The sequence below is a fragment of the Heterocephalus glaber genome, unplaced genomic scaffold (genome assembly GCF_053883595.1).
Source record: "Heterocephalus glaber isolate CG9 unplaced genomic scaffold, H.glaber_assembly_v1.0 deba00001561, whole genome shotgun sequence".
NCBI classification, from domain to species: domain Eukaryota; kingdom Metazoa; phylum Chordata; class Mammalia; order Rodentia; family Bathyergidae; genus Heterocephalus; species Heterocephalus glaber.
The window spans coordinates 13,714,860-13,738,776 of NW_028258349.1; the positions used below are offsets into that span (position 1 = coordinate 13,714,860).

Genomic DNA, 23,917 nt, shown 5'->3' on the forward strand with positions numbered 1-23,917 from the left:
GGGTTCCTCCTGTGCTTGGAGCTGGCCCCACTTCCCCTTTTCACTTCTGGTGCTCCCTTTCCCTGAGCTATCCTCACTGCTTTGCTCCAGAATCTAATGGCTTCCCTCCTGGTTTCTCTTTGTTGGTTCACTTGTTACCTCTAGACACAAGTTAAGAAACACCCACTGCATGTACACTAGAAATCATTAACCAGAATGGCTATGCCTGGCTCTAGATTTTAAGGGACAGAAAAGTTATTGGTCATTTTGAGCCAGTGCCCAGCCCACTCTGACGCTCTTCTGTGGTAAACAGAACCAGTTCTGTTGACAGGAGGAAAAAGGGGCACAGCTGCTGAGGCAGCTAACAGATGTAGTCATGGGTAGTGAGCCACATTTTCTTCCGCTCCAGAAGAGTTTCTTCTTCTAGAAGTTTGAGGTAGGGATCAAGGGAAGTGATCCTGCAGACTACTGAACAGAAGCATGAACTTCCTTCCCCAGGGGCCTGCAGATCAGGATGTACTTAACCTCAGATTAGGCACAGGCTGTCTTTCACGCACTTACTCACACAGTAAACAGTAATGGAGCAGCCTGGACTCCAGTCCAGGTGCCCAAAGTATGAACAACTCCAACAACCTTGCTGTCCTGAAGCTAACCGTTTAGCAGGGGAGACAGTGAATAGGTAATACACTGAACAGATAATGCACAAAACAGTTTTGATTGTTAACAATTGCCAAGAAAAGTCTATAAAGGAAGTAGGGTGGATGATAGAAAAAGACTTGGAGATGGGGATTCTCTTTCTACACAAGGTGGTTTGGGAAAGTCTCTGTGAAAAGTTGCCATTGTGGGAAGCCAGTGGGCCTCATGTTGACTCATCTGTCATTTTTGCTTCCTTTCTGGCAGTGTGGCAGGGTGGGGTGGACTGCAGAGCAGATGGACAGTCGTCTGCCCTCTCGAACAGCCACCAGTTTACAGGAAATACAGGGGCAAAGGAATGTATTAAATAGCACCACATGTATCTTGAAAGTGGAAACTGCACAGGACAATGACCCCATTCCTTCAACAAGTAAATAGGATCAAAATAAAAGAAGGAGCTTCTATAAATGGATGAGACTTAAGAAAAACGTCTGCCAAAGCAAAGTTTGGTTCTTCCCCCCCACCCCAGTACTAGGGATTGAACTCAAGACCTTGCACTTGCCAGGCAGGTATGGCACTGCTGAGCTATATCCCTGGCCCTAGAGTGTGGTTCTTGTTTGGAACCTCATTTGAACAAAACATCTTAACAAAAGAGACCTTTGAAACAACTGGGATGGGTTGGGGGAATATCTAATGCACACAGATAATTGTAAGATAATAAAGAATTCTTATTAATTCAGATGGGTATCATAATAGCATCATGGTTATTTTTATTTAATGACCTTAACTGCTAGAGATACAAGCTAAAGTGTTTATGGGTGAAATACCTGATATCTGGGATTTACTCTGAAATCTTTTCAGGGCCAGGGTGTGGCTCAGTGGTAGAGCACTCGCCTAGCATGTACAAGTCCCTGACTTCAATACCAAGTACCACAAAAATGATAAAATATTGTCAAAAACAACAACAAAAAAGATTGGCTGGGTGAACAGATGAAACAGGAATGTCAAATGGCTGGCATTTGTTGGAGCTGTTTTTGAGTATGATTGAAAATCTCCATACTAAGTTTTTAAAGATGAATAAAGCTGTCCAAAAATAAATAAATAAAAGAGCCACATGTCCTATTTTCTGGGAGCAACAGGATGTTTGTCTTATCTCACATTTTCTTTTTCTCCCCTTTCAGCATGGCAGGGAGGACACCCTTGCTTACCTGCCAGTCCCTGCCTGCTGCTGCTGCTTGCTCTGCCCTGCTGAGCCACTCCATCTGGAGCCCCTGGGACAGCACCTGCCCCTGAGGCTGTCCTGGCTCAGCTGTCCACAGCGATGGTGGAGAACTGGGCTCCACAGGCTCACAACCTTCACATCTGGTTTCAGGGTCCAGCATCCTTCATCCTGGGACTGGTGGCCCTGAACAATGGCTGAGGGCCGGGGTACCCCGTAGAGTCACGCCACAGCTTCTGGGGGCCAGCAGCACTCCAGTGCCTTGTGGACTATGACCACCTATCGGCCCCTTCCCAGTGATGGTGTGGACCTGGCAGCCAGCTGTGGGGCCAGGGGCACCGATATCCTCCCAGGGCCACACACAGGGGACTACGCTTCCATGGGATTCTGGGCCCAGAATGGCAGCATGTCCCAGCCTCTTGGTGAGAGCCCAGCCACTGCCACCACCCGCCCCAGCCCCACCACCCCTGCCATGCCCAAGATGGGTGTGCGTGCACGAGTGGCCGACTGGCCACCCAAGCGAGAGGCCCTGAGGGAGCAAAATAACCCAAGCCCCTCACAGGACACAGATGGCGTGAAGGGCACCAAAGTGGCCCATTCCATGAGGAGCATACAGAATGGACAGCCCCCTGACAGCACCCCAGCTTCCTCAGGGTCCAAAGCCTTCCACCGAATCTCAAGGAGAAGGTCCAAAGATGTAGAATTCCAGGATGGGTGGCCACGGTCTCCCGGCAGGGCCTTCCTCCCACTGCGGCACCGCAGCAACAGCGAGATCACCCTCAGTGAGTGTGATGTGGAGGATTCAGGGGAGGCACGGGGTTCTCGGCACACAGGCAGCGCACTGCCGCTGTTCCGAGAGTATGGCAGCACGTCCTCCATCGATGTGCAGGGCGTGCCCGAGCAGAGCTTCTTTGACATCCTCAACGAGTTCCGAAGCGAGCAGCCTGAGGCCTGTGGGGCTCAGAGCCTCGGTGAGCTCCTGCAGGCAGACCCCGGACATGGCCCCAAGGGGGACCCCCGCAATGGGCAGCCCTCCAAGGACAGCCTCCTCCCACTGCAGCCCTTGAAGGAGAAGGAGAAGGCCCGGAAAAAGCCCATTCGGGGCCTGGGCTCCGGGGACACTGTGGACTCATCCATCTTCCGAAAACTGAGGAGCAGCAAGCCTGAGGGGGAAGCCAGCCGGACCCTGGCTGAAGCTGAGGAGGGTCGGAGCCCCCCAGAAGCCAGCAGACCCTGGGTCTGCCAGAAGAGCTTTGCCCACTTTGACGTGCAGAGTATGCTGTTTGACCTTAACGAGGCAGCCGCCAACAGAGTGTCGGTGGCCCAGCGACGCAACACTACCACAGGGGCCTCAGCCGCCTCCGCTGCCTCAGCCATGGCTTCCCTCACAGCATCGCGGGCCCACAGCCTTGGAGGCCTGGACCCGGCATTCACCAGCACCGAGGACTTGAACTGCAAAGAGAACCTGGAACAGGACCTGGGAGATGACAACAGCAACGACCTGCTGCTTAGCTGTCCACACTTCCGCAACGAGATCGGCGGGGAATGTGAGCGCAATGTGAGCTTCTCCCGGGCCTCCGCAGGCTCCCCAGGTGAGGGGCACCCTGCCGAGCCTGCCCTGAGCGCCTACCGCACCAACGCCAGCATCTCAGTGCTGGAGGTGCCTAAGGAGCAGCAAAGGACACAGAATCGGCCCCAGGAGTACAGCATTGAGCATGTGGACCTGGGTGCCCGCTACTACCAGGACTACTTCGTTGGTAAAGGTGAGGGGATGGGTGGGCCAGGCTTGTCTCTGACACCCCAAAGCTCATGCATCTCCTCTGAGCCAGGCTGTGCTCCTGGTACCCTCAGTTCAACAGGAAGTAGGACCTGCCTGCTGGAGACCATGAGGACACAGCATGCAGAGCCATTCCAGCGTTTAGCTTTGTGTTGGATGCCTGGCTAGCACTCTGCAATCCTTGAGGTACATGAGACCGTAGAGGGCTGGGGATTTAGCTCAGTGGTTTCGCTGCCTGCTGTGCAAGTGCAAGGACCCGAGTTCGATCTCCGGTACCGAAAAAAAAAAAAAAAAGAAAAAGAAAAAGAGACCATAGATTCACAGTTATTCTGCAAACACAGGCTCAGTTCAGCTGTGTGCTGGGCACTTTCTAGAACCTGGAGATATGATATTTACTGACTTCAGATAGAAATCCTGTCCTTCTAGAACTTAGTATCTTAGTGGAGTAAAATAAACAATAAAACAAGATAAATGCCTAAAATATGTAAGGTATGGTGTGGTGCTAAGCGCTATGGAGAAGAGGAAACCAAGGAGGAAGGAAATGGCGGTCAGGTAATGGTTGCAGGCAGGGCCTCCACAGAGGCACCATTTGCACACTGAGCTGCAGGAGTTGAGGGAGGGAGATATGTGGAGGTCAGGAACAGTGTTCCTGGCATGGGGATCAGCAGGTACAAAAATGGGGATAGCAGGAGTGGTGGAACACACCTATAATCCCAGCACTATGGGAGGCAGAGGCAGGAGGATGGCAACTTAGCAACTTAGTGAGACATTATCTCAAAAAATAAGGGTTGCAGATACATAGCTCAGTATGAAGGCTCTGGGTTCAATTCCTAGTATGGGGTGGGGGAGGGACCAGAAAGCCCTGAAATGTTAGAGGACCAGGTAGGCCAGTGTTGCTGGGACAGTGACTGCAGGATGGTGGGAGGAGCCATAGAGAAGTGACAGGACCAGAGCATGTGGGACTGTGGGCTGTGGCAAGGACTCATTTCTATCCTGAAGGAGATGCAGTCACTCAGGATAGCTCTGAGCAGAGCAGGGCCCTACTCTGACTCACATTCACGGCTTCCTTCTGGTTGTATGTTGGGAGCAGACTTGTGGTTGGGGATGAGCAGGGAGACCAGGGAGGAGATGGTGGTGGGTAAGTCAGGTGGGAACCAGGAGTGGGGAAGGATCATACAAACAAGTTGCAGATTGGAGCCGTTGGTTTGTGGAAGTGACATGAGAGAGGTAGCTTCAGGCTTCCTTAGGGTCCTCGATGCTGTGGGCCAGTTCTATGGGGCAGCACAGCCTGCCACAGACCACAGACCAGACCCAGGCAGGAGATGTACGGAAGTGAAGCTGTTGACCAGGAACCTGACAACTTCAGCTGACTCTTGTCACACAAGAAAAGCAGATAAACAGTGTTGCCGGCTTTCCCAAGTTTTTAAGATTCTCTTGAAATACAGATTTTTTTAATGTAAACTGTCCTCTAATTTTTAAATGCTAGCAGCTCTGTTGATTGAAAATTGCTTATAACTGCTAGTAACATGTTTAAATAATAAAGAAGTGCCTCTTATTAAAAAAGTCTAGAGGTCAGCAGCCCAGCACCCCTCTGAAGAGCTTTCTTAGAAGCCCCATCCAACTGTGCTTATTAGCTACTCCTATTAGAAAGAGGCTAGGAGATGCAGACTTTAGTTAGATAAAATCCATCTCTTTTTTTTCCTCCCCAAAATAGAGGGGTTTAAAAAAGAAAAAGAATAATAATACAGGTAATAGGCAGCCAGTACCCTATAGCAACTAGTTTAAAGAATTGTTGAAGCAGTGTCCTGGGGTTTGGGGTGTAGCTCAGTGGTAGAGCACTTGCTAGAGCACTTGCCTTGCATGCATAAAGCCCTGGGTTCTGTCCTCGGTAGTAGGGGAAAAAAGTGTCCTGGTCAAACACAGTATGTCCGCTAGATCATCCCACAAGACTCAGAGCACAATCTCAAGTTCCTGCCTGGAGTCAGACAGCCCCCTGTGCCATAGCTTAGTAGTTCTGTGACATATTTTACCGCTCCCACTGTCCTCATGTGAATGGAGTTGACTGTATGTGCCCAAACCAAAATGACACCAAGATTGAAAATAAAAGGATGAAGAAGTTTCTGACAGTTGCCAATCAAGAAAGCCGATGAGGCAATGGCAGTGTCACATGAAATAGATTTCAAGGCTAGAAGCACTTCATAGAGGAACGGAGGGGGCCGTTTTGTGTTGATTTTTAACATTCACCAAGAAGCTGATCGTGTGAACCTATAGCTGGGTTTAGGGGAAGATAAATAGGCTACAGGGAGACGTGGACTGACCCACAGTCCAGTGGGAGAAGTTGACAGGTCTCTCTTTGACACTGACAAATCTAGTGGCCAAAAAAAATAAGGATGTATAGGATATGAATAACCTCATCAAAACTTAACATATATATATATATATATATATATATATACTTTGTACCTAACCAACAGAGAACATGTTTTTTTCAACCCACACATAGAAATACTTACATGAAAGGAATGTGAATCAGATAAATTTGAGCATTAAAACGTTTAGTTCTTGGTTAGGCAAGTAGTAAGCACTCATAAAGCCCTTTTTTTTTTTTTTTTTTTTGGCACCAGGGATCGAACTTGGGTCCCTGTGCTTGCGAGGCAGGCAGTGGAACCACCGAGCTAAATCTCTGACCCCTCATAAAGCTTTTTTAAAAAACCATTTTCTTTATAAAAAGTATTTCATTGATGCAGAGCAAGAGGTACATGCCTGTAATCCCAATTGGGAGCCTGAGCCAGGAGCATCCAAAGTTTGAGCCCAGCCTGGGCACCTTACTGACTTAGTGAGATCTGTCTCAAAAATAAATAAATAAAAATTTTTAAGGGCCTAGGATGTAGCTCAGTGCAAAGGCTCCAGGTTCAATCCCCACTACTGCAAAATTTTAAAACAAAACCAAAAAGTATTTCCCTGTAGCTCTGGAAGCTCACAGATAACTTTGTCATTGTCCAGTATTTATTGAGTACCTACTGTGTACTAGGACTTACCTACTGTATACTAGGTTCTGGGGATGCACTGGTGGAAAAAACTGCCACCACCCTATTGCTGCATCAGGGATGAGCTGGTATCTGTGGAATACGATGTTTATGCTGTTCTGTTCTTATTGGGGCTATCAACTAATGGGTTTTGCCCTTGGATTACCATTTAATTCGTTATGTGCCTCTCATGAGAACAGGAACCATCAGTTGAATATTGAGGGCACCAGGTTGAGGAGAGGCAGCTTCTTGCAATGTCCTTGAATTTCTGGCAGGGAGTAGATGCCGACTTTGTTGACTTCAATCCAGACAGACCGAGGGTGGGTTCTACCACACAGAGGAGATCCTTGGGTTGTATGAACTGTTCGCCTGGAAGGGTTATAAGGTGGCAGCGTGTTTTAGGAAAAGAGGAAGACAGCTGTCATTGAAGGGAAAGAGCAGGAGACTTGCTCCCTGATTCACTAAAGGCTCTGTCCCCCGGAGGCGAAAAGCACAGTGTTGAAGTTACCTAGGTCTAAAGAAACATGGTCAGAGAAAGGTGATGCATGGGGACTTGTGTCATGGCCCAGAGCAAACCTGATACCTTGGGGGATAGTAAAAGCCAACACTTAGGCCGGACACTCACTATTTCATCTTCACAGCTGTGCTGTGGCCAAGGCCACCCTTAAGCCTGTTTGGCTGCTAAGAATGCTATCGAATGACTTGGCCTGGGCTGCATAGTTGATCTCACCCCAGATTTTCATTGGCAGGAGGCTCTCTGGAGTCTTAACCACTTCACAGGGACTAACTAGCAGCTAAACCAGCCAAAGCATGTGCAGATGGGATTAATGACAGCAGGGCTGGGTTTACTACACACCATGCCCTGTACTAAGCATTCCATCTCTAGCCTCATGTCACCCTCACATGAACTCCCTAAATTGTGGGGGCATCGAGGTCCCTGTTTCTCAGATAAGAGTGCCAAGGCTCAGTGAAGTTCTGTGATGTGCAGTGGAGTTGTTACAGAAAGTTGGGCTTTGACCTCTCACAGTTCCTCCATTGAGAGTGGCTGTGCCAGGCGTGAGGTGTGTGTGAGTGGTCCTGGCCCCCTGTCTTCCCATCAGCAAGCCTGCCTCAAGATGGGACCGTCAACTGACTTGCTTTTCCTTCTCAGAGCACGCCAATTATTTCGGCGTGGATGAGAAGCTGGGGCCAGTGGCTGTGAGCATCAAGCGGGAGAAACTGGAAGACCACAAGGACCATGGACCTCAGTACCAGTACAGGATCATCTTCCGGACGCGTGAGGTGGGTCCTGGTGCTAACATTATTGTTCACTTCTTCCTCTGAGCCAGTTCTTGGCCAGCGCTGCTCCTGTTGCATCTCCTGTCATTCTGCCTACAGCCCAAAAGAGCTGTCCTGCCAGTCTCTCCATTTGACAGAGGAGGAAATAAAGACTTAGAGAAATAAAGTGACTTGTACAGGATCAGTGCATAAGCATCCAGGCCAGGGTTTGAATCCAGTGTGACTTCAGAGGACAGGAGCCAGGGATTTAGCTCAACGGCAATACCAAAAAAACAAAAACAAAACAAAACAAAAAGACAAACCACCAAACCTCCTATTTGTAAGAGATTAACTCTAGTTAGCATGAGAAATAATGAAGAAGGTGAAGGATCATTTCAGGATCCTGAGGTGTCTTGCTTAATGGAGAGAATTAAGGTCACATGCCCCAGGCAGGGTAGGAACTGGGGAATCTCAGCAGGCCTGCTGTCCTTGCTGTTGAGCTCAGAACACTCCCACCGGCTCCTCCCATTCTAAGCAGAGAATCCCACTGCCCCTGTTTGGCCAGAGGTCTCCCCCTTGAATAAAAGTCAGCTGTGTCCAGGGGAAAAAGCCTATTTGGGGCACCCCTATTTAGTAAAAGCCTCAATTATAAGTGACAGCAACCTGTTTCAAACTGGCTTAAGCCCGAAAGAGAGCTCACTGGTTCTTGTAACTGCACATCCTGGGGTGGGGCTACCTTCCAGCATGGCTGGCCTAGGAGACTCCAGCCCAGTCACCAGAACTCTGCCTCCCTAGCAGTTCGCTCAGCATGGCTCTCGTTTCCATTGTGAATGTTATTCTCCTCTGCGACCTGCAGGCTTGCTCCATGTCATAGGAAGAGGAGACAGCTACTCAGATCTGTTGTATCTTTATAGCTTCCCATCCATGAAGGAACTGACTATCTGCCAGATCTCTGGCTCTGAGTGGATCCTAAGCCCACGCCCTTGGCCAATCTCTGTGATCAGGGGTGATAGAAGAAGCTCGCCAAATCTAAGACATGCACTCCACCCTGGGGCCAGCGCCTGGCACTGTGATTGACGGTTCCCTGGAGCCACCCAGGGAGGAGGCAGGACAGACCCTCAGCAAAAAGAGGAGGGGAATAAGGCAAGCAGAAATGATGGAGGCTTTCAAAGGCCTAAGTAAGGACAACCTTTCCAGAAAAGGGCATTCATCAGCTAGGCAGCCTTCCCAAATTGGGTCTCTGTGGGCTTGGTCTCTGCCCAGGCAGGAGATCCAGCAGACGACCACCTCCAGGATGTTGAGTTTGAGCCAGCCAAGTCCTGGACCTCATCCAGGCTGGCAGATGCTGTGCCGAGGGGCCTTACCGTGTCCCTGGACGAAGACTTTCAATGGGATGTCATGAAGGCTTTGTGGCAGCTGAGAAGAGTGGTCCCCAGAACCATGTACACAGACTGCAGATGGACCCCAGCCTGTGCTTCCCCCGAGCACCAGTGCAGAATGTAAGATGACAGCTCCTATGGCATCAGAATGCTTCAAGACATGTGGGCTAGGTGACCCTGCTGTCTGAGATGACCACCACATCCATATACTGATTGGTGATATGTCTCACAGCTGCTCTTACTACTGCACATCTACTGAAGTGTGTGCCACGCATTTTTCACTGTGTGTCCTGTACATATATATAAACCTTGTCCAAGTCCTGTGGTGAAGCACTTGTGTCCTCACTTATATGACGAAAAAGGCACAGAGCCATTAGGAACTTGCCTAAAGCCCCCTCCACTAAGTGGCAGGCAGGATGCATCTATGTTTTGGCCACTGCATGTTGGACTCATTCATGAGTGATGGACTCAACTAACTTAGTGCCAGTGATTTTGTTTTTGTTTTTGTTTTGTTTTTGTTTTTGTTTTTGTTTTTGTTTTTTGGTGCCAGGGATCGAACTCGGGACCTTGCACTTGCAAGGCAGGCGCTGGAACCACTGAGCTAAATCCCCGGTCCAGTGTTTTTGTTTTTAATGAAAGCAGAATATATAGGATGAATTTTTGAAATATCAAAAGTCCTAAAGGTCGTGAGACTTTAGTGTGCAGATACAGTGCCTGAGTATAGCTTCGTGCTTTGGTTCAGCAAGTTGGAAACAGGCTCAATCCCATTCTTGGCTTGTACCTGCCTCTGTCCAGCTCCTACCCCTGGCACCCACCAAACTAGCACCAAGGCCCTTGAGTCTCATGGCTACACATGGATTCATCCATCCCACAGAGGTTTACTCAGCGCTACCACCTGCCAGCCTTGAGCTGGACCCTAAGCATACAGTAGCAATAGGCAGCAGAGGCTCAGGGACTTCACTCTTGGGGGAAAGACAGCATGCAAGATACTTTTGTAATTTATGCAGTGTGGTACATGGGGACAAGATGAAAATAAAGCAAGGAAAAGGGCCAAGTCTAGTGGGTGGTTAAATCTTGAGATGGTATGCTCAAGAGAGGTGTCACTGGGAAGATGACATTTGTGTAAAGACCTAAAGAAGGTGAAAGAGAGCCGAATGAATATCTTACAGGAGGATATTTCAGGCAGAAGGGAAAGCCAGTGCAAAGGTCCTGAGGTAGATCCATGCTTACTGTGTGGAAGCCTGGTCTGAGTTCTAGTTCTGCCACCCAGAAGCTGGAACCCAGAGTAACGCAGCTTCCTCTCTCTGAAATTTACTCTCTGCCATGGCAATCCTAGGCTTACAGAACTATGGTGTGGCCTCTGTGATGTGTACACATAAATCAGACAGTGCTGGACCTGGCATTGGGAGAGCCCCGTGAATTTAGGCATCCTGAGAGGTCTTAGTCTGCCCTTCCCTCATCACACCCAAGTCATCCTTGTGGGTTGTGGTCCTCGCTGAGGTTCACACCCAGAAGCAAACTCTGCCCTCACATACATGGCCACACGCAGACTCAGCCCTGGGCCTGTGGCCCTGTCCTCTGGAGTTGGAGTGGCCTATGTGGTTTGTCTCACTCCTTCCTAAGGTCACTCCTCACAGAGGCAGAGCAGAGGGTCACATAACCCAGAAAGAGCAGTGACAGCAGTGTTTTACATGCATTTACCCATGATGGGAGTCCTGTCATTATCTGAACCCCACAGGCAAGGACCCTGGACCCCAGAGAGATCGTCACTTGTCAAGGTCTGACAAGGACATGGCCCCTGGCTGCCCTTCTGCTGAGCCTGTGGCCATAACCACTGCCCATGGCATCTATCAGGTCAGGTTTGAATTTTGGCTCAGGGATCAGAATCCTTAGCTCAGTGTCCAGCATGCTCCAAGTTCACATGGCTTTTCCTCTGTGCAGCTCAGTCTCTTCCTCTGTAAAACAGGCTGTGAGCTGCAACGTGGAGTGGTGGGAAGTGCTCTGGACTGGCCCCCATGCAGCGACAGCGTAGGCTGCAGGGCAGCAAGAGCTCTTAGGGCCAGTGCTATGTGACTGATGACATTGTCATAGCCGGTGTTCTTTCCCAAGAGGTCAGAGGCCCGTGCTGGGGAGCTGGGCTTGACCTCACAGACAGGTGGGGCTGTGTCCTCCTGTCTACATGCACGCCTCAGGCTCCTGTAAACCAGGGCATGGGGCCCAGGCTGCCTTCCAAGCCAGCTGGTTGGCCTGCCCCAGATGGCTGCCTCCGGCCAGCCCACAGACAGGCTAGAGTGGGCCCGCACCTTCCAGCAGATGGGCTATGAGCATTGGCAGCGCCAAGCTTCCCACTGAGGCAGCAGACTCGGAGCCGGGCTCCTGACCACACACCCAAATACTGGCTCCCAGGGAGCCCAGGCAAGATGAGGCCCAGGCCAGGGCTGCCCTGACTGTAACCCCTTGCTGGCACAGGTGCCCCAGCCCACTGGGGACCATCTGGCCCACAGGCACTATGGGCCCCTTTGAACTGGCAATCAGGAGTTTTTGACAGGCCTCAGTTTTTTTGTTTTGTTTTGTTTTTAGCCGAAATTCTAGTACATTTTTATTTTGGGGGGACAATGTGGGACAGGCCTCAGTTTTGATAGGGTTCGAAGTTTGAGACTTTATTTTATCAATTTTTCTTTTGTATTTAAAAAGTATCAAGGGGGCCAGGGAGAGATGTAGCTCAGTGGCACTGCACCTGCCTGGCAAGTGCAAGGTCCTGAGTTTGATTCCTGGTACCAAAAAAGAAATGTACCAAATGGTCACTGCTAAGAAAGTAAATAATACATAAGTATGCAAAGTATAAAGTAAAGCCAGGGAATAGTGTCTAGTGGAACCCCATCTGCATTCAGCAGGTACGTCTGATTTTGTGTGTGTGTGTGTATGTGTGTGTGTGTGTACACGTACATATGTACACACAGATTTGCAAATTTCCAAAGCATACTGTTAAGTGAGGAGAAAGCAAACTGCAGCTTCTTGTTCAAGGTTAAAGCATTTTAAATTATTTTTATTTTTATTTTATGAAAAATAGAACAAAATTTCGTAACAAAATAAGAGAATAACAATGGTTAATACACTGGGTATCGTTATCTTCAAAGTAGTTACTCATAGTCCAAGACATCAGCATAAAAGATTCTCTCTTTCAAGGAAGAAACAAACTGACTGTGCATACACATTTGACACACGTTTGTCCATAGGAGTGGCTGACACCATTGAGCTCTCACTGTGTTCCAGACACAGAGCTGAACGTCACACATGGATTTTCTTAAAGAATCCTCCCAGTGCTTTGAGGTGGGCATGCTTATACAATAACATTGTGTCAGTGAGGAAGCAGGCAGGCACAGAGAAATTAAGCCACTTGTCCAGGGTCTTGGAGCTAGGGAGGGGTGGAGCTGGGATCAGAACCCAGCTCTCAGGTAACCTCCCAGGCTGAGCTCCCACAAGTCTCCCTACTCTCAGAGGTCCCAGGCAGAGAAAGGTGACTGCATCCAAGTCGGGCGGGCGTGGAGACACTGTGTCCCTTTCACAGTTCCCTCGGTTTGTTACCTGAGTGGGATGTTTCCAGATGTTACCAGGCTCTGAGCAGTGAGCTGTGATCTGACCCAGGCTGTGAAAAGGATAGGGCTTGGGAGAGGGCAGGGATCCCAGGAGTAGGCAGGTTGGGAGGTGACAGTGGACATGACCAGGTGGAGAGGGTGGCCACTTGTGACCTACCAGAGCCCTCCTTCTTCTCTGCAATACAGAAGAAGAGCTAGAAGCTTTTCAAGTAGTAGACATCAGACAAATGGTCAGAGCCGAAATGTGCTGGAGGCCCCATGTCCCTAATAGGGAAGAATGAAAATTTCTGCTCCATGCTGTCCCTTGGCCCCAGCAGAGGGCGCTGTGGGACAGTGTCAGTAGGCTGTAAAGATGCTGATTCTGTTGGTGCATTAATTGAAACTCACAGCCCAGGGCCACCCAGACTGCCTAGGCAGAGCATCTGACATCATTGCTATGCATGGCCTGATTCGAGACTGCCTTGCTCATGATAAAAGAGGGTTGTTTGTTCATTAATAACCAGCGCCAGAACTGGGAACTCCCAACCATGAGATCACTCCATTCCTCCCCACGCGCTTTTCGCCCAGGTCCTGTTTGGCAAGGGTGGACTGTATGCTGAGAGGCACAGTCCTAACACACTTCCGCAGACTCTCCTGTGTCTGTTGATTTAGGTGAGCATGTTTTTGCAGTTAACACTGATGTTTAGTGTTTAAACCACAGCTCCGTGTATTATGGGTGCTTATAACATGGCCCTGAGGGAAGGATTTTCCCTGTGATGTTTCAGGCCCCCTGCCATGCGGTCTTTGGGTGTTTTTGACCAGCCCAGGACCTAGCCTGACCTGGCGACCAGCAACACATTGTGGTGAGAAGTACCAGTTAGTGTTAGGATGTAGAACAACGGGGGCTCGTGGGCAGGGCTGGCAGAGTGTAAATTGGTACAACCATTTGGAAAACTTCTGCAGCTCAGTAAAATTAAATTTTATCATGCCTCATAATTTAGCAATTTCTCTCCTAGGTATAAACCCAAAAGGGAATGTGTTCATGTGCACTAAGAGGTACTTCTGTGAATGCTCCTAGAGGTGCTGTTCACAGTTGTCAAATACTAGAAGCAGTTCCAGTGCTCACCAGAAGTAGAAAGGATTAACTCAATGATGGTAAAAAGACCAGCCTCTCACCACAATGTGGCCAAATCTCATGTACACAGCATTAAGAGAATAAAAGAAAATCCAGATGTGGTGATGCACACCTGTAATCCGAGCACTTGGGAGGCTGAGGCAGGAGGATCGCTGCAAGGTTGAGGCCAGGCTAGGCTACATGGTGAGTTCAAGGCCATCCTGAACTACATGGTGAGACCTTGGGGTTGGGGAGAACACAAGCAGATGACAAGCGAATACAAGTTGCCAGTTTCAGATAATGCTTAAGGGTAGGACACTTGCTACAGGCTCGAAGTAAACAGGAATGAATTGTGGTGCTACAAGTCAGAACAATGGAAGGGAAGGGACATGAGAGGGCTTCTAGAGGCTGGAAATGCCGTTTTGCTTGATCTAGGTACTCACTTTGTGATCATTTCTTTAGCCATACATATATGTGTTTATATACTTTTTTATATGTAGATTATATTTCTTGGGCAAAAAGCAAAATAATAATAATAATAATAATAAGCCTTGGAGAAGTCAGGCCTGAGTTAGAATCTAGTTCGGCCACTTGTCAGCTGTGGTGATGTTGCATAAGACACCTAGCTTCTTAGAGCTTTGGTTTTCTTATCTGTAAAACAGAGATAAAATCATCCCATGGATAGACCAGCACATAAAGTTAGGTAATTAGGACATCACCTGGAACACAGTTCAGTGAACTGCAATGTGACTTAGTTACTAAAATATATCAGGAATTTGACTGAAAAGTGACAGAAAATCTGGCTAGCCATAACTAAAACAAATAAAAGTTTTTTAAACAATGATTTAACCAGTCATTTAACAAGAAGTCTGAAGGTAGGCAGCTGCGGCCATCAGTTTCTTTGTGACTTTTTTTGTCTCTTTCCGCTTATCACAACATGACCATCATAGCTCCAAACATTTCATTCTCACATCAGTGTCCCTAGCAAGAAGAAATGGGCAGGTGAAAAGGGGCTTTCTTTTTATGGGAGAGGAAGATCTGCCCCAGAAGTCCTTACTAAGGGCTCCTCATATGTCATTGCCTGGAACTGGTCACACACCAGCTCTAGGAAAAGCTTGGAAAGCAACATCTGAGGAAAGGGAATGAGAGGGCCATAACTGGCTTTGGCTAAGAATTTCAGCCCTTAAAAAAAGAATGCATAGAAAGGTAGAATGCAGCTCCAACACAGGAGATGGTAGCCTGTCATAGAGCAGTGAAAAAGTGATTTAGGAACCAGGAACTCGTTTGCAGGCATTAGAGACCATCTGAGTTGAGAATCCAGGATTGAGGTTTAGACTCTTATTGTAGATATGAAAATAAATGATCCAAATGTGTGGTCAAAAAAAAAAAAAAGAATTTCAGCCCTAAACTATACATCAGAACTACCTGAGAGGGGTTGAAGATGTGTGTCTGTTTGTGTGCGTGTGTGTATACATGCACACCCACACAGATTTTATAGATGGATGCACAATCATGCCTTGGTACTCATCTACTTTGAAACTTGTCAAATTTGGTACTTGAAATATTTTGACACAAAAATTTCACCCCAGTACTCATTTGGCACTTGAAATGCAAGCTAGAATTTGTTGGTGTCAATTGCTGTGTGACTTGCTACCTTTCCCAACTAAAACACTTTGTTTAGTACTCATCATTTCCAGCACTTGTCATGGCTCCAGGAACCAGTTAATAATGCATACCAGGGTACCAGTGAATACATATATGTGCATGTCTAGCACCCACACACAGACCATCCAAATCAGACTCGCTGGTGGTGGGGCTGGGGATGGCACTCAGTGGTAGAGCACGCACCTAGCTTTTGTGAGGACCTGGGTTTGATCCATGGTATGGCAAAAAAAAAAAAAACAGAATCACTGGTAATTTTTTTCTCCGTGAAACTGGTTGAAAACCAGTGCCATTGAGATCCAAGCTGGCACCTATCTCTAGGGCAGGCAAGGGATCCACTTGCGAGTGGACAGCAATGTGTTGATATCATAATGGTGCTTTGGTGGTGACCATGGGAGATGCCTCCTTATGCTTCCTGCACTCCATGTGCCTGCTCAAGTGTCAGCTCCCAGAACAGGGGTCTTTGCTTGTTCCCCGCATCTACAGCGAGACCCCAGCACACAGGAGGTAGCAGCCAGGGTGTGTGGACAAAGGACAACATGTTACATCCATAGTTGCATTTAACCTCCCAGTATCCCTTTGGGAAGAGGACACTTATCACTGAGCCCATTTTTGTACCATGGAAGAGGAAGTTGAGCTGCAGACATGTGAAGTCACTTAAGTCACACAGGGAGGAAGCAGCAAATTTGAGTCCTGGCTCTGCCCCAGAGCATCTGCTGTTAGAACTTCTTGTGTTATATCTCTTGAAAGGCAGGACCTTCATGTGCTTCAGCCACTCTTGAGGCCCTGGAGTCTAACTGTCCCTTCTCTCCCTTGGGTAGCTCATCACCCTGCGGGGCTCCATCTTGGAGGATGCCACACCCACAGCCACCAAGCATGGCACTGGGCGGGGCCTGCCCCTGAAGGATGCCCTGGAGTACGTCATCCCCGAGCTCAACATCCATTGCCTACGACTGGCACTCAACACTCCCAAGGTGACGGAGCAGCTGCTGAAGCTGGACGAGCAAGGGGTAAGGTGGGGCATGGGGGGGGGTGGCCAGGCCACGGGCACCTCTGTGTTGGCCACTTTATTTATTTATCTGTTTTTGACAAGTAACAGAAGCCTCCTTACACTACTTTCAGCTACAGGAGGGATTTGTTATCCAGTTCTAGGTATGCCAGGAAATAGCCTGGGGGCAAAATAGGCACCAGAAAGGAGGTTCCTCTGTGCATATTTGTGCATGCACAGGTGTGTGTGTGTGTGTGTGCACGCGCGCGTGTGTGTGAGAAAGAGAGAGAGAGGTGTTATGTACATGTACCAATTCCCCATGATGAATGTAAACATTATGTACTGCAAACATCTACTAATGAAAAAAGGCCCCTATGATGCCCACTGTGTGCCCTCTATGGGGGCACTAACACTCAAGAGAGCAGCAGCTGCTGCCACATGGCCTCTGTGGAAAGCACATTTTCTCAGAGAACCCCTGAAGTCAAGTGCCCCCACACAGTCTCCCCAACTAACAGGCAGGGGTGCCTGGCTCTGGCATTGCCCAACTGTGGCTTCAGTGTGCCCACCTGACTCTAAGAGGCTGTTCAGAAAATAGGTTTGGAGGGGCTGGGGTGTAGTTCATTGGTAAAGCACTTGTCTGGCATGTAAGAGAGGAAAATGAGAGAGTCTGTCAGTCATGCATCTGTCCATGGCTCAGGGACCAGGGCAGTCAGGGATACCTGAAGCAAGCATGGTTATTGAATGAGAGTCCCAAGCGCTGTCCCCTGCAGATTTTGCTTTATTTGGCAGGATCTCAGCCAGCACCCATCCATCTCCTGCAGGCAGCTGACCATGGCTCCATCTCTATTCAAGAGTGACATCACGAGCTGCCTCCACCCGGGATGGAGAAAGTGGGCATCGTGGGGGCCTTCTTTTTTTTTTTTCTTTTTGATTTTTATTAGTACACGTTTGCAGTACATAATGTTTACATCCATCATGGGGAGTTGGTACGTGTACATAACACATCTTAATTTTACTTCCCTTTCCCATCCCTACCCCATTGGGTGCCTTTCTGTGCCTCTCTGGAATGGGAGGGAGGAGAGAGACAGCTGGGGACAACCCCCTCCATGGTCTGTGCTCAAGTGGTCCCCTCAGCCCCCCGTGACTACCCGCTGTGGCCACTCACACAGCCACCCTTGCATCCGCAGCTGTGCCGGAAGCACAAGGTGGGCATCCTGTACTGCAAGGCCGGCCAGAGCTCTGAGGAAGAGATGTACAACAATGAAGAGGCTGGTCCAGCCTTCGAGGAGTTCCTCGAGCTCCTGGGTGAGAAGGTCTGCCTGAAGGGCTTCACCAAGTATGCTGCCCAGCTCGACGTCAAGAGTAAGTGGGGGCTGCTCGGATGGGGAGTAGCTGCCATGCGCCCACCTGATGGGGACAGCAGGAGCTCTCCAGCACCACTGTATAAACGAAAATAGCTCAGTGGCTCAGGGGAAACAGTTTAGCATATTCTGGTGACCAGGAGACCCCCTGCTGTTGGGCTCCACAGTTGCACTCCTATTCTCTGTTCCTGACTGTGGCCACCTGGGAGTGCTGTGGAATCAGAATCAAGGGAGTCAGACAGTGGCAGCCTGGTGCACGCCACTTGCCTCATGTGTCACACAGACAACAGGTCTCAAGGGAGTGTGTACCGAATGATGTTCCTTACCTACCAGTTATTTACAAAGTGTAATGGAATATTCTTTGGGACTCATTCTTAGCAGAACACTAAAGAAAAACGAGGAAGTGATAGACGCCACATTCTGGGTGGTGGGCACCTCTGCAGGGACCGTGGGTCGGACTGGGAAGCAACACTCAACTCAGAGGGTTGGGAGTGAGGCAGTGGCAGGTACATTGTTACCATTGTAGCAGTCTCTGAACATGGAATGCATGTGTACATATAGATGTTTCTGGTGTGTGGGTTGGAAATGTTCTATAAGTAGTTTGGGGAGATGGATGGGTTACATCCCCGGGTGTCACAACTCCCCAGGAAATGGACTGCCAGTATCTATATGGCTGGGCTGTCACTGGGTTGTGACTCAGTCGCCCCACCAACCTCAGCTTCCTCATCTGTAGAGTGAGGGTTGTAGCTGCACTTGCCTCAGGAGCATGGGGAGGGCTCAGTGCACTCACGTCAGCCCAGAGATCCTGAGCTCTCCCTCCACACTGGGCACTTCCTCGAGCTCCTAGAGGATGGCAGCTGCCCAAGGAGGGCTGAGGAGGCAGTTGCCTCACTGCACGCTTGGCACTGTGAAAGTGCCGAGTGCAAGTGTGACTGTTGGAGGTGTTATTTCCTTCTTCACTAAAGGAGCAAGACAGGCAGGAAAAGGAAGAGGAGGTGTATTCTCACTTTCTCAGACAGATGCCTGCGCCTGAGCCTCAGGTCCTCCTTCACACCATTAGGCCACAGTCCTCCCCCATGCTGGGTGCTCGCTGTGAGGACCAAGTGCCCAGCACTCTAAGGGGGACTGTACTGTTCCCCTTAGAGAACCAACACTCAAGAGAGCAGCAGCTGCTGCCACATGGCCTCTGTGAGAAGCAGATTTTCTCAGAGAACCCCTGAAGTCAAGTGCCCCCATGCAATCTCCCCAACTAACATCCAGGGGTGCCTCTGGCTCAAGCAGCCACCTGGAGGTCACCTGGCTCTGGCATTGCCCAACTGTGGCTTTAGTGTCCCCAACCGACTCTGAGAGACAGCTGGGAATACTGTTTAGGAAACAGATTTGGAGGGGCTGGGGTGTAGTTCAGTGGTAAAGCACTTGGCTGGAGTGTGCAAGGCCCTGGGTTCTATCTCCAGCACTGGGAGAAAGAAAAAAACAAACAGTAAGCCAGGTGCAGTGGTTTACCATGCCTGTAGCCCAAGCCACTAGGGAAACTGAGGCAGGAGAGCTGTTGAGCCCAGGAGTTTGAGATGAACCTGGGAAACTTAGGGAAACTCTATCCCAAAACAAACAAACAAACAAAAAACAGATCTGGAGGCAGCCAACCTGAATTCTGGCTCAGACTATATTACAGTGTAACCTTTCTGTGCCTCAGTTTCCCCCCTCTGGAATCTAGAGTCTATAGTTAAGTGTGCCTCTCCCTGATTGTAACCCCTCTCCTATTAGAGATAACCAGCATCCTGTCACGATAATCATTTCCTTGCTTTCTTCATATTTCACATCCCCAAACGGTAGAACTTTTTGTTGTTGTTGTTGTTGTTCAGAATTGAACCCAAGGACCTCATACACATAAACTTTATACAGTAACTGATTTGGTCTCCTTTTGTATGCAACGTGAATGGAATCATACAGTACATGCTCCTTTGTGCCTGGTATCTTTCACATAAGGTTGTATTTATAGCGCTCACACATGTGGCAGCTATGCGTGTTCCTTTTCCTGGTGATATATTTTTCCATGGTATGCATATTCCACAATGTGTTTGTCAGTCCTTTTGACTGACACTGGAAGGTCCTTGTACTCACATCCCAGGGTACATATGCATGATTTCTCTAGGCTGTATCCTAGGAGAGGAAATGCTGCGTTGTCTAAGAGATGACTACCAAGAAGTTTTGCAAAGTGCTTGCACCAATTTACATATCTAAGCAGCCACATAAAGGGCTCCAGTTTCTCTGCCTCCTCACTGGCTCTTGGTACTATCAGGCTTTTTAAATGTTATCAATCTGGGGGATGTATATCTGGAGATTTCCTTTTTATGTAAATTTATTTCATTTTAAAGAGTGGACTTAAGTAAAAGCATCAAGTTGAAAACCAGCACAGATGGTATGTGGGATATGGCATAAACCCAGAGGCTCTGGAAATGTGGTACTAACTGGTGTTTCCATCCCAGCTGACTCCACAGGCACCCACTCCCTCTACACGACGTACCAGGACTACGAGATCATGTTCCACATCTCCACGCTGCTCCCATACACGCCCAACAACCGACAGCAGGTCAGTGGTTTCTGGCCACCACGCGCCTGGCCCCAGGTGCACTCCCTCCCCTGGCTGCCACCTGGCTGCCTGCCCGGCGTTGGCGCTTGGTATTGTCCTGTGGGTCAATGGAGGCTCTTGAAGACCCTCAGTACCATGATCATTTCATCCAAGGTGGAGACTAGGCCAGCTGTTTGGTGTGATTCTCTTGCTGTTCTTTGGCCACACTGCATGCCTCCAGGTATGCTGACTCTCCTCAGGGGTCTCTTGAGTCATCACAGGTCTCATGAAAAAGAACAGTGAATTAGTTAACATTATTTTGACCAAAAACTCAAGCCAATCTAGCATAAACAAAACTTGGGATTTATTGGATTATATAACCTTAAGGTTCTGGGAGTACACTGGCTTTAGGTATAGCTGGATCCAGGGCTCAGGCAGTCTTAGGAATCCTGTCTCTTACCTCTACTTTCCTGTGCAGTGACTTTACTTACAGGTCTTCCTAGCAACCCTAGGTCACCTCCCACCAGCTTAGCCACGCCACAATATTCTTCCATTGTCCCAGAGCTGTTTCTGGGCTAAGTCTCACTGAACCATTCTCATGCCAGTCCCCAGGCTGCTGTCTGGGCTTGGGGTGGGAACAGTCCAAGCCCAAGGTACCTGCCCACCCCAGGAGACTGAAAGGGGACAGCTCAATGTGAATGGGACAGATGTCAGGGTGGTGCTTCCTCAGAGGGCGTAAGTGTGATTTCCAGAAGAAGAAAGGCATCCTGGGTGGCCAGCAGTACCACATGCCTGTGCCCAGGCCTGGAGAGCAACTCTTATTATAAGCAGAAACACCACAGAGTGGTGAGAATTTTCCTCTGTTGGTACAAATAATATTGTAGATTTTGTAGGCCAAAGGTGGTCACATATCAGCAATCCCATAAGATTGCCCTAATAATGTGCTCTTAAGAGTATTAGCCTAGCTGAGTATGGAGGCACCTGTCTTTAGTCCCAGCACTCAGGAGGCTGAGACAGGAGGATCACTTGAGGCCAGGAATTGAGTGCCAGCCTAGAAAACTTGGTGAGATCCTGTCTCAAAAAAAAAAAAAAAAAAAATTACTGTTCTTGCAATTAGACCTCAGTTTGAATTCTTTCTTTGCTACTCATTAGCTGTATGACCTCAAGTAAGTAATCGCTCCTCTCTGAGCCTTGGTCCCTCTTCTATGAAATGGGCCAGATGGTCATGGTCATATTGTTGAGAAAGGTCCTTTGCTCCCACACCCAGGTGTCCTGCCCTGCTCCCAGTTATGTGGTGGGGAAAGCTTGGCCTGTAGAGTCAAACAGAAGTGGGATAGTGGGCATGGTGGTGCATGCTAGGTAATCCAGCACTCTAAAGGGCTGAGACAGAAGGATCACAAGTTCCAGCCCACCCTGGGCAATTGAATGTAGCTCAGGATGAAGGCCCTGGATTTGATCCGCAGTACTGCAAAGAAAAAAAAAGTCAGTTAAAATTATGCCTCTTTCCCTCCATTACCTCATGATGAAGAGCAAGTCATTTAACCTCTGAGTTTCTCGTCTCTGAAGAGAGTAAAAAGAGCTGCTGCCTTACAGAGGTATGAAGGCTCAATGAGGTCATGAGTTTGAGTTGTGGCTGTCAGGTGATCCTAGTGCAGGACTGGCCACAGCACACAGGTCCTTTATATAGTGATTTAACATGGTAGCATTCAGAACGTATCAGAACTAAGGGATCAGAAGGTTACATTGAGCTGCCGAGTATGTCTGGATTTTACACCAGATCCACCTCAGGTAGAGTCACATGGGACTACTGTCCTTGGGCCTCATCATGGTCTTGCATTCCTTAATGGGAACCCAAAGCCTCGTGTAAAATAAGAACAGCATAATCTCAGCAAATAGCCAGGGTGCCATGACTGTATCACCACATCACCACAGGTGGAGACACCCACATCTTCCTCAGAGACTGACAAGCAGAGGGGAGAGGGCAGGACTCCCCTTGGCCCACCCAAATCCCCAAAATCCCACTCTTCTCAACTAAGGCATCCAGGGGAGGAGTGTGGCCTGGAATCAGCTTGCCCATATTCTGGTCAGACTGCCATGGTCCATGAGTCTGGCTGTGAGAAAATCGAAGGCCACTAACTTGTGCTGTCCTTTAGTCTAATTTGTCGGGCGCCTCTGTGAGCCAGACAGTGTCCCGGGTGCTGAGGATGCAGCCGTGGGCACTGAACACAACAGGCAAAATGCCCATTCTCCTGGCTCTGACACTTGAGTGGGAGGAGACAGACAAGAAGCAAGTGGGAGAAGCAAAGCCACTGTGTGCCACGTGTAATGTTCAGTGATGGGGCCAGGAAGGGAAAGATGGGCAAGTGTTGGGGCAGAGAGGGACATTTCAGCATAGACCTTAGGAGGTGGGGAAGGAAGCAGTGTGGGGACCTGGGGCAAGGGGACAGCCGGTACAGAGGCCTGGAAGAGCAGCAGGGGCCAGCGTGGGGAGAGGTGATGGGATGGGCCACCTGTGCTCAAGGACTTCGTCCTTGAGCCTGAGTGAGAGGGAGCCACAGGAGGGCTCTGAGCAGGGAGGGATGTGACCTGACTCCAGTGCACATGGCTTCCCTCTGGCTGTTTGTGGGGACACAGTGGGGGGACAGGATGGGAACAGGGAGATGGCAAAGACCTATTGTAATGATCCAGGCGGGACCCCTCAAGCCAGCCTGTGACACTTTCTTCTCTGTCCTCTGATGCCCATTTCCCAGCTGCTGAGGAAGAGGCACATAGGGAATGACATCGTGACGATCATTTTCCAGGAGCCCGGGGCACTGCCTTTCACCCCCAAGAACATCCGCTCCCATTTTCAGCATGTTTTCATCATCGTCCGAGTCCACAACCCTTGCACTGAGAATGTCTGCTACAGGTACGTGCCACGAAGCCCCCATGCATGCCAACACCAGAGAAGGGTGGGCTGCCTTCTGTGCTGCTTCATGGTCCTGAGTTCAAGATCGAGCCCTGTCAGAGAGTGAGCTCATCAGAGGCTTGGCTCCCTGGTTCACATAAGGAGGCGAGCGGGGATTGTGTTTGCCTGGGTTCTTTTGTTGCAAGTGACAGAAGACCCACCTCAGTCAGGCTGAAGACAAAAAGGTAATGGTACGCATTGACTCTCAAAAATGACATGTGAGCAGGGCGTGGTGGTGCACGCCTGTTAGCCCTAAACTCGGGAGGCTGAGGCAGGAAGATCTCAAGTTCAAGCCAGCCTGGGCAATTTAGTGAGACCCTGTTTCCAAATAACAAAAAGGGCTGGGGATGTAACTCAGTGCAAAGGCCCTGTGTTCATTCCCCAGCACTGAGGGGCCCAGGGAGCATGTGTCGGACCAAAGTGGCACAGGC

General features: G+C 49.3%; 1 protein-coding gene across 15 annotated transcripts in view; it reads left to right on the top strand.

Moving 5' to 3' along the window:
• Positions 1-23,917, top strand: part of Sipa1l3 (signal induced proliferation associated 1 like 3) — a 227,914-nt gene that overhangs the window by 127,347 nt on the left and 76,650 nt on the right. For all 15 annotated transcript variants that reach the window (XM_087191195.1, XM_004859023.4, XM_004859024.4 and 12 more), the window contains 6 exons: positions 1,794-3,594; positions 7,785-7,915; positions 16,443-16,631; positions 17,797-17,971; positions 20,457-20,560; positions 23,290-23,447. In XM_087191195.1, the coding sequence (XP_087047321.1) occupies positions 2,103-3,594; positions 7,785-7,915; positions 16,443-16,631; positions 17,797-17,971; positions 20,457-20,560; positions 23,290-23,447 (2,249 nt within the window). In that variant the 5' untranslated portion in view covers positions 1,794-2,102. The remainder of the gene's footprint in view (positions 1-1,793; positions 3,595-7,784; positions 7,916-16,442; positions 16,632-17,796; positions 17,972-20,456; positions 20,561-23,289; positions 23,448-23,917) is intronic.